This window comes from Gopherus evgoodei, chromosome 3 (assembly GCF_007399415.2).
Source record: "Gopherus evgoodei ecotype Sinaloan lineage chromosome 3, rGopEvg1_v1.p, whole genome shotgun sequence".
In the NCBI taxonomy this organism is placed as follows: Eukaryota; Metazoa; Chordata; order Testudines; family Testudinidae; genus Gopherus; species Gopherus evgoodei.
The window spans coordinates 218,156,566-218,167,275 of NC_044324.1; the positions used below are offsets into that span (position 1 = coordinate 218,156,566).

At 45.8% G+C, this 10,710-nt stretch overlaps 1 protein-coding gene across 1 annotated transcript; it reads left to right on the plus strand.

The window, feature by feature from the left end:
• The first annotated feature begins 221 nt into the window (after nt 1-221).
• On the plus strand, nt 222-10,702 carry LOC115649273 (protein PET117 homolog, mitochondrial). Its single transcript, XM_030558102.1, has 2 exons — nt 222-399; nt 10,540-10,702. Exons 1-2 carry the CDS (start codon nt 238-240, stop codon nt 10,687-10,689), a joined length of 312 nt encoding a protein of 103 aa, XP_030413962.1. The 5' UTR covers nt 222-237; the 3' UTR covers nt 10,690-10,702.
• The last annotated feature ends 8 nt before the right edge of the window (nt 10,703-10,710 follow it).

The following is a 10,710-nucleotide window of genomic DNA, read 5'->3' on the forward strand; positions in this document are numbered from 1 at the left end:
GGCTAGCACCGGGAGCTCAGCCCCCGCCACTCCCCTGCGCAGGGCACACTACAGCAAGACTCCCGCTCCTGCTGAGCTCTAGCCCTTCCCCACTCCCTTTCTCGGGTTTCGATTACTTTGGGCTGGGCCTGGTGGCGTTCGGATCGAGTCTCTCCGCGTTCTATTTATCGGGCGAGTCAGCGCGCGCGCGCGCGGCCCGTGCAGAGTCCCGCCCCCGGCAGAAGCGGGCCGGCACGCATGCGCAGGCACTGGCCGCTCGAGCTGGGCGGCTCGCGCTCCGCAAACGGCCGGGTGGGGGAAGGGATGTCGACGGCCTCCAAGGTGGCGCTGGGCATCTCCGTGCTGCTCTCGGCCGGGACGGTGGCCGCCGTGCACATCCAGCAGCGACGCGTCAAGGAGGTGAGGGAGCGTCACCTGCCGCCCCCCGGCGGAGGGGCTGGGGGCTGGGGGGAGAGCGGGCGCCCCGCCCCACGCAGGTGCTGTCCCTCACTCATAGCCCCGCCTCGCCCGTGGGGTGCGCCCTGACTCAGCCCCGCCCCCCGTCAGGTTATGGCCCCGCCCCTCAGAGCGACTCCCCCTGCTGTCCTGTCTCTCGCTCATAGCCCCGCCCCGCCCGTGGGGTGCGCCCTGACTCAGCCCCGCCCCCCCGTCAGGTTATGGCCCCGCCCCTCAGAGCGACTCCCCCTGCTGTCCTGTCTCTCGCTCATAGCCCCGCCCCGCCCGTGGGGTGCGCCCTCACTCAGCCCCGCCCCCCGTCAGGTTATGGCCCCGCCCCTCAGAGCGACTCCCCCTGCTGTCCTGTCTCTCGCTCATAGCCACGCCCCTCACATTTGGCCCCGCCCACACATGGTTCTGGCCCTGACCCTCAAGTAGGGTGACTCCCCTCCTGTCCTGCCCATCACTGAGCTCTGCCCCCTCCTAGTCCAAGCACCACCCAGCACTCTGCTCCTCTCCCCAGTGCCCTCCAAAGGTGTCATTCAGCGCCTGCCCTGCAGTTCCTTCCCCCCCTCCCGATCCAGCCCTTATATAATGCCGGGGTCACACCTCTGAATCTCGCAGGGCCCTGGGTAGCGGTCTCGGACTCTGCTCGCTGGTGCGGGCGTGCTCTAAGGGATCCCCTTCCTCTGAGCTGCGCTGTACGCGCTCATGTTCCATGGTATCTCCTTTCTCCCAGCTGCCCCGGGAGCATCTGAACCCACTCGTGCTTCACGCCATTCCCCTCCTCTGAGCTATGCTGAGAGATTCTGTATGTGGGACCTCATCTACCTTCTCCTGGAATGGCCAAGATGGAAGCTGGAAAGCGGGGTACTCTTTGATTGTAGGGCCTATTTCTGTTCCCTTGTTTGATCTTGCCTCTTTGCAGAGTTCCTCTGGGCAGTGTCCACTGAGTTCTTAGATGCCTTTGAGGTGCAGCGGGTGCTGTCCAGGGTTCTCTGCTTGGGGTCCCATTCTGGTTCCTTGATTTTCAACCTTTGACGTCACTTCTGTTCCTGTTTCTTCATTTGTTATCCCATTTACTCACTTGTGGCCCGGGCTTAGCAGTTTTTCCCCTGGAGGGCCTTTGGTTTTGGGCAGGCCTAGATCTGCCTGTGCCATATCTGCAAATAATACCCTTTCTCCCCTGTCTGTGCCCAGCTCTTCCTCTGTTATGGCCCTCCTCTTTTAGTTCATATCAGCATTAGGTTAGTAAGTTTGGCCCTTTGGCTAGTATATGGCCAGTAAATTTTCCAAGCTCCTATCACATCCTCAAGCTCATCTCCTAGAAGCGCAATATATAGGCAGTCAGGTATTAAATTGATATTGGGGTAGACCTCTATCTTGCTTAAGGGTGCACATTGGTTGCTGATTTGGGTGAAGTTATGGGAGGTGGTTGAGGAAAGGAGTTGATGGGAGATGAGGCATTGACTGACTTAACGGCTTGTTCCTTTGCATTTCATGGTTTGCACTGGTGGATATTCAGTCTAGCAATCCAATCTCTTAGCTGACAAAGATTTTGCATGATCTTTAAACTTGAGAAGGTTCTTGCCTTGTACATATGTATCTGATAACTCCTAGTGAACCCCTGCCCTGAAGGTAGTGTCCTATAAGGTATGAAGTGTCACTTGAGAAGATGCTGAAGAAGATGCTGAGTCCTTGTATGGAGGAACCCAACTAAAAGTATTCTAATTTGGAATGAAATACTTTTTTGTAGGTGGGACTGGGAGCACCACCTATAGCTAGGATTGTCCAACAGTTCCCATTATAGGATCCCATTTTCAGGTCCTTATAACTTTGCCAAACTGTAATTGTTCAGATTGAAATTTCCAATACTGGTGGTATGTCTTGGTCTGATTTTTTTTCCAGCTAAAATAATTCAGCCATTTTCAAGGACAACATGGGGAAAATGCATTGTTTTGCCCACATTAAAATAATTCTTTCAAACAGCTTGTTGAGAAGCACAAGCACCTCCTTGATTTGGAGCAAAGGCTTGGCATTTGAACTTCGTATCATGGATGTGCCTTTCTGCTGTTCTGTGAAAAACTGGCCAAATTATAAGCCTTTGAAATATTTCATTTCACACATGCTCAGTAGAGACTTGGTGGCATTTAGTAGCTAAATTCATTGAAGATTCAGTCTGGGCTGAGTATGCTCCATCTTGGGGCAGTAGGTTAGAATCTGAGCAGAACTTTCCCTGCAATTGCTGCTCCCACTACTTTGTGCTGGGGTGGGGTTGGACACCAGAACTGAGAACAGGGGGACTGTCTTGTGCTCTCAGTTTTCCCACTGCTTCATCACCAGGCAGCGTGGAGGAGGAAACTGCCTGACTTGAATGTAGAAGGTACAAGAGCCTGACTTGGAGCGGCGTTATTGAGGGACTTAGATTGAGACAAGGAACCTCGTGGCTGTGGAAAGAAACTGGGATTGGGATGAGTAGGAGGGGTAGGGTGAAACTAGGATTTGGATGGGGAACCCAGAAGGGAAGATGGACTGGGTAGGGAATGAGACTTGGACTGGGATTAGGAGCCTAGAGGACTGGGACAGGAATCACACTTGGGGAGAAAAGGTGTTCATTAAGTCAGCACCATCCATTCTGTGCACAGGGATGCGGTGAGGAAAAATAGCATGTGATCATGTAATTAAAGGCTGTATCATACCGCATCCATGCAAGGGGCTGAATTAAGGTGGCACATCTGGCATTTCCTCACTCCTGAGTGCTTAACTGTGCAAATTTAGTGTTCTTCTAATGTAATTTGTGCATGTATGTGTATGTAAAAGGGAACTGTGGAGAAATTCATGTGGTTAGTCCCTCAAGAATGACTCATATATTTTTTAAGGTTATAAAAAGTATAGGGACTTAGCCTGACTCCAAACAGCCCTGTCTCCACCTTTCTCTGTATCATTTCCAATGCTTCCTACCTTTCTATAAGTTTCCATAGCCCCATGCCACAATTCCTCCTTTAGACAATAAGGCTTCTCTTCCCACTCCTGTTCCTTAGACTGTGAAGATTCCTGTAGGTTCAGCGGTGTTTCTGCTACTACCTTCAACTTCAGCTCCATTCACAGAATAGTGTTGAGTGTCTCTGGTCAGGCACATTCAAGATTGCCACTGTGCTTCTGACTGGAAATTCCAGAGGATGACGAATTGCAACAATTGTCCAGCTGCCAAGCAGATGTACTGTATTGCCAGATCTAATGGACTGAGTGAAACCCTGTAAAGGTGGAGGGTATATAGGAGCTTGCTGGTCAGGTGGGAAAATCTGTCTGGTGGGACACAGTCAGCATTAGTATTTTGTTGGGTGGCCTGTGAAACAATGTTATGTCCACATCACTTTCCACCCAAATGGTAATCTATTCCTCTGTCCATCATGATCACACTACTTTAGGCACAGACAGCTGGCCTAGAGATTTTAGGGAGGGTTAGTGAGATGATTCTTTGGGATACACCCCAAATTTAACTGAATTTTACATGAAATGATTGTGTTCACTGGGCGATACTTAGCATTCCCCAGAGCCCTGATGCAGAAGTGGGTTTCAGCTGCTTGATCCTTTCAATTTTAGTGATCAGCTTAAATTGGTTCACATTTTCAAGGCTCTGTTCACAAGCAATAGGGCCAAAAACTTACTGTTCTTAAATGAAAGCTGAGGTTCTCCATTACATTTCTAGTTACCACAAATCCGGGGACCGATGGCCATAGGCTTTATGGGGACATAAAGATTACAAGGAAAGCAGAGTCCCTGGTTAGGGCTATGAGGGAAAGCAGAGACATGAAATGAAAAAGATGGTGCAGAGTGGGACGGAGGTGTGTAAGGATACAGCCTTCAAAGGTTCACATAGTTCCGCTAGTTTCTTAGGGCTTGGCTACACTTGAGAGTTACAGCACTGGTGGTGGCTTTACAGCGCTGTAACTTACTCCCCGTCCACACTGGCAAGGCACATACAGCGCTGTATCTCCCTGGCTACAGTGCTGCATGTACTCCACCTCGACGAGAGGAATAAAGAGAACAGCGCTGCTCTTGCAGCGCTGGGGTGCCAGTGTAAACAGTGATTAATCTTACTACGCTGTAACTGACCTCCGGAACCTTCCCATAATGCTTTTAAGTAAAGATAACACTCTTTGTTTTGTTGTGATGCCCTTGTTTGTTTTGTTGTGAACTGGGGGCTCCCAGAGCTGCTTATCTAAAAAACAAACACAGCTCCTGTTTGCTGTGAATGAGGCAGGTAGGGGGATCCCTTTGGAACGTCCACAGCTAGTGTTTGCTTGAGGAGAGAAGCAGCACGGGGGGCGGGAGGGGAGGAGGGTCCCTTTCAGAGCAGATGCCTATCTGGTCTGTGAGTTAAAAACAGACAAAGAAGGCTGTTTGCATTTAGTGAATGAGAGAGGGGTGGGGGAAGGGGTCGGAACTTGCAAGGCAGGGAGTTGACACAGTGTCAGCTCCAAAAATCCACTCTCTCTGTCTTCCCCACGCTCCCTGTCACACTCCACCCCACCCCCCTCTTTTGAAAAGCACGTTGCAGCCACTTGAACGCTGGGATAGCTGCCCACAATGCACCACTCCCAACAGCGCTGCAAATGTGGCCACACTGCAGCGCTGGTAGCTGTCAGCGTGGCCACACTGCAGCGCTTTCCCTACACAACTGTACGAAGACAGCTGTAACTCCCAACGCTGTACAGCTGCAAGTGTAGCCAAACCCTTAGCGATAACTAAGGCCTGGTCTGTACTTAAAAGTTAGGTCAGCATAGCTATGGTACTCAAGGGCTTGAAAAATGCTTCCGTGAGCTTAGTTACTGTTTGGGGAGGTGGTGTCCTGCAGCAACAGAAAAACACCTTCGGTCCCTGTAGGAAGCAGCTATGCTGTGATGCTACAGCGGCATTGTTATGATGCTGTAACTGTGCCATTGTCGTGCCCATAGTGTAGACATGGCTCAAACCTTGCACATTTGTGTACTCTTCCTCCAGCTCTCCTGCACTATATAAGCAAAAATGGCCTCTCTAATCCAGGGCCTGATAATCAGCAAGTACTAATGCTTTGTCTATGCTCAAAAGTGGATCAGTTTATCTAAATTGTTTTTCAAATTTAGTTAAACCAAGGCGGACCCCGAATGTGGACACTCTTAAATCAGTTCATGTCTGGTTTTTGTTGATTTAATTTAAGAAATTTTTGGCATTAATCAACTATTTTGAGATAAGCCAAGTGAATTTAAACTTGCACAGGTTTAACAAAATGGATGTAAAAATAAACAGGTGCAACTTCTGTATATCGACCAGACCCAAGTCGGTTTGTATGTATTCTGATTGTGCTAATGATGAACGGTAGATCTCTGTCATTTGGGACAAAATAGAAAAGTTTTTTTGCAAAACCCATATGTAGCTGTGTAGCACTAAAGTGAATGAAAACAGCCTGGTAGGTTACAGGACTGCTGTATTTTATTGGATAGAGAGAGATGCTTGATGCCTGCATTGATCAAAATCTCTTCCTCTTTTCTGTATTTTCCTCAGTCTATCAGGGTAGTAGTAATTTTATGACCTGGATTAAATTGACTGAAACTGATGGGAAAGAATCTCTCTCATCAAATTCATTTCCAGAGAGATTGATATTTTTAGGTGAAATACTTTTTGTCTTTGACTCCATATTTTTTGACAATACGATTAAAATATTTTTTGCACAAAATATTTTTTCTTGATGATTTTGATGGAACAAATTATTTCCCTTGAAATGTGTACTTGGATTCTGGGTGAGAAATAAAGCCTCTTTCTGTTAGAACTGGTCACAATATTTACAAATAGGTTATTTGATAATTTCAGCCCTACATAGTATCAGACGATATTAATTAAATAAAGTATTCATCGTTTTTGTCATTTTGCTATTCATGTATTCATAAATTATTTTTTCCATCATTCAGCCAGTCAGTTGTAGTGCCTGTGAATACATTTGTGTCCTGATGATCAGGGCCGGCTCCAGGCCACAGCGCGCCAAGCACGTGCTTGGGGCAGCACGCCGCGGGGGGCGCTCTGCCGTTGCCGGGAGGGTGGCAGGTGGCTCCGGTGGACCAGAAGATCCTCCTCAGGGAAGCCTGTGGGAGGTCCACCGGAGCCGCAGGACCAGCGAGCGGCAGAGCGCCCCCAGCGGCGTGCTGCTGTGCTTGGGGCAGCGAAATTGCTAGAGCCGGCCCTGCTGATGATCATAGAATCATAGAACTGGAAGGGCCTCCAGAGGTCATCTAGTCCAGCCCCCTGCATTCAAGGCAGGATTAAGTATTATCTTCTAGACCATCCCTGACAGGTGTTTGTCCAACCTGCTCTTAAAAATCCCCAATGATGGAGATTCCACCACCTCCCTAGGCAATTTATTCCAGTGCTTAACCGCTCTGACAGTTAGGAAGTTTTTCCTAATGTCCAACTGTCCTTGCTCCAATTTAAGCCCATTGCTTATTGTCCTCTCCTCAGAGGTTAAGAAAAACAATTTTTCTCCCTCCTCCTTGTAACAGCCTTTTATGTACTTGAAAACTGTTGTCATGTACCCACTCAGTCTTCTCTTCTCCAGACTAAACAAACCCAATTTTTCCAATCTTCCCTCATAGGTCATGTTTTCTAGACCTTTAATCATTTTTGTTATTCTTCTTTGGACTTTCTCCAATTTGTCCACATCTTTCCTGAAATGTGGCACCCAGAACTGAACACAATACCCTAATTGAGGCCTAATCAGCGCAGAGTAGAGCAGAAAAATTACTTCTCGTGTCTTCCTTACAATACTCCTGCTCATACATCCCAGAATGACGTTTGCTTTTTTTGCAACAGCGTTACACTGTTGACTCATATTTAGCTTGTGATCCACTATGACCCCCAGATCCCTTTCTGTGGTACTCCTTCCTAGGCAGTCATTTCCCATTTCGTACGTGTGCAACTGATTGTTCCTTCCTAAGTGGAGTACTTTGCATTTGTCCTTATTTAATTTCATCCTATTTACTTCAGACCATTTCTCCAATTTGTCCAGATCATTTGAATTTTAATCCTATCTTCTAAAGCACTTGCAACCCCTCCCAGCTTGGTATCATTTGCAAACTTTATAAATGTACTCTCTGTGCCATTATCTAAATCACTGATGAAGATATTGTACAGAGCTGGACCCAGAATCGATCCCTGCGGGACCCCACTTGTTATGCCCTTCCAGCATAACTGTGAACCACTGATAACTATGCCCTGGGATCGATTTCCAACCAGTTATGCACCCACCTTATAGCAGCTCCATCTAGGTTGTATTTCCCTAGCTTGTTTATGAGACGGTCATGCGAGACAGTATCAAAAGTGTTAACTAAAGTCAAGATATACCACATCTACCACTTCACCTCTATCCACGAGGCTTGTTACCCTGTCAATGAAAGCTATCAGGTTGGTATGACACGATTTGTTCTTGACAAATCCATGCTGACTGTTATTTATCACCTTATCATCCTCTAGGTGTTTGCAAATTGATTGCTTAATTATTTGCGCCATTATCTTTCTGGGTACAGAAGTTAAGCTGACTGGTCTGTAATTCCCTGGGTTGTCCTTATTTCCCTTTTTATATATGGGCACCATATTAGACCTTTTCCAGTCTTCTGGAATCTCTCTTGTTCTCTATGACTTCTCAAAGATAATCACTGATGACTCAGATATCTCCTCAGTCAACTCCTTGAGTATTCTGGGATGCATTTTATTGGCCCCTGGTGATTTGAAGACATCTAACTTGTCTAAGTAATTTTTGACTTGTTCTTTCCCTATTTTAGACTCTGATCCTACCTCATTTTCACTGGCATTCACTATTTTAGATGTCCCATCGCCACCAACCTTTTTGGTGAAAACTGAAACAAAAGTCATTAAGCACCTCTGCCATTTCCACATTTTCTGTTGTGTTTCCCCCTTCATTGAGTAACAGGCCTACTCTGTCCTTGGTCTTCCTCTTGCTTCTAATGTATTTGTAGAATGTTTTCTTGTTTCCTTTTATGTCCTTAGCTAGTTTGATCTAATTTTGTGGCTTGGCTTTTCTAATTTTGTCCCTACAGACTTGTGTTCTTTGTTTATATTCATCCTTGGTAGTTTGACCAAGTTTCCACTTTTTATAGGACTCTTTTTTGACTTTTAGATCATTGAAGATCTCCTGGTTAAGCCAGGGTCGTCTCTTGCCGTACTTCCTATCTTCCCTATGCAGTGGGATAATTTGCTCTGTGCCCTTAATAATGTCTCTTTGAAAAACTGCCAACTGCTTTCAATTGTTTTTCCCCTTAGACTTGTTTCCCGTGGGATTTTACCTACCAACTCCCTGAGTTTGCTAAAGTCTGCGTTCTTAAAATCCATTATCTTTATTGTGCTTTTCTCCTTCCTACCGTTCCTTAGAATCGTGAACTCTACTATTTCATGATCACTTTCAGCAAAGCTGCCTTCCGCTTTCAAATTCTCAACCAGTTCTTCCCTATTTGTCAAAATCAAATCTAGAACCGCCTCTCCCCTCGTAGCTTTCTCCACCTTCTGAAATAAAAAATGGTCTCCAATACATTACAAGAATTTGTTGGATAATTTGTGCCCTGCTATGTTATTTTCCCAACAGATGTCTGGGTAGTTGAAGTCCCCCATCACTACCAAGTCCTGTGCTTTGGATGATTTTGTTAGTTGTTTAAAAAAAAACCATCATCCATGATGCAAAGACTTTTATGCCCAAGCTTAACTTTACATATATCAGTAAGTAAATTAGGCGGGCATGTAAGCCTCTCAAGGATCAAGACCATTGGTAGTAACAAAATATGGCCCTGATCCTGAAGTTGGATCCATGTGGACAGAACCCTGTGCTTGTTCCAGTATTGGCTTCCATGCAACCATTTCATGGGTTTTCCTAATCAGATATCATATTTTAATATCTTCTGTTAAATGTGCCACCATCAGCTTGACATCTGCTAGGAGTTAGAAACAGTTTCAGGTACTGCGCCTGCCACACAGTTCCTTTGCCAGTTGTGGTGGTTTTGCAGATGTATTTTCTTGTTTTCAATATATCTTTCTTTCCCCTATTGTTGTGCAAAATACCCACATAAACAGAAAAGGAAATTGGCAAAGGCCCAGATTCAGCAGTTGAATCCACTTGCAGGGATCCAGTTTCAGGATCAAGGTCTGGCTACACAGGAAAAACAGTTAAATGGACTATATACATTGTACTGTGAGCTCTGTGAGGGTGGATCCCTAGGTGTGCATGGGAATCCCCACTGAAATCTGGGGGCTCTGCATGGGTGCAGAGGTCTGTCCATGGGATTAGGACCAAAATGCTGTCAAGTGCACAAAATAAAGAAAGTGGAAAACCTGTTTCTCTTTCAATTACAGTAATCCTATTACATTTTCATTTAAAAGTTGCCTCCGTGTTGTATATATCAATGTCTGATTACCATTTTGAAGAAAGAACATATTTGTAGAATCACATATTACTTTTTCAAGAGCCCACAATAAACGTGCTGTGGGACCTCCAGTGGATCTCCAGCAAAACGAGGGAAGACTTTACATACTAGATACTTTTAAATTTAAAAAAAACCAAGCTGAAAGAAACCTTTTCAGCCAGCTTTTATACATCATAAAGAAGCAGAAAAGTTCTTCTTAACATTCTTTTGAGGTCACCTTCAAATTCTTCTCAAGCAGAGGAACACAAGTTGAGAAATTTGGGGCAGATTAGTTGAGTTCTGGTAAGGATGGGGGAGAAGTCAATCTTCTGTGGAGAGATTGCTCTCTCTCCAGAACATTGTAGAGCTTATCAATATACAATATTTACTATTGTCCAACACTTTATCATTCTATTAAGATCATACAGCTAAGCCAACAAATACAGTATTCCTGGCATGCGACCAGTAGTTTATCAACATCCACACATCAGATCTCAGCTCTTGTAATTTTAGACTCCAAACGTAGCTCAGGTCACTAATAGAATTAAAGGTTTGCAACAGTTATACACTTGGCAGTGCTGTGACAGATGTTGGAATGCAAATGGGCATTCATTCTACGCAGCCTAGGACACACTGTAATGAACTATGTCTTTTGTATTTTCAGAGGCTGCATGAAGGAGTAATCCGAGACCTTGAGAGACAAAGCCGTAAACTGGAAAACATTCGTCTTTTACAAGAACAGATTACTCTGACCAAGCAACTTGAAGCAGAAAGAGACCAGATGTTTATGGAAAAGGGGTCCCAACAATCCTAGACCTAGAACTGAAGTATTAGA

Excerpts from the sequence above, each read along its gene's own strand:
- LOC115649273 (XM_030558102.1), top strand. The coding sequence starts at position 238 with ATGCGCAGGCACTGGCCGCTCGAGCTGGGCGGCTCGCGCTCCGCAAAC. Across the intron at positions 400-10,539 it reads AGCAGCGACGCGTCAAGGAG|AGGCTGCATGAAGGAGTAAT; the intron begins GTGAGGGAGCGT and ends TTGTATTTTCAG.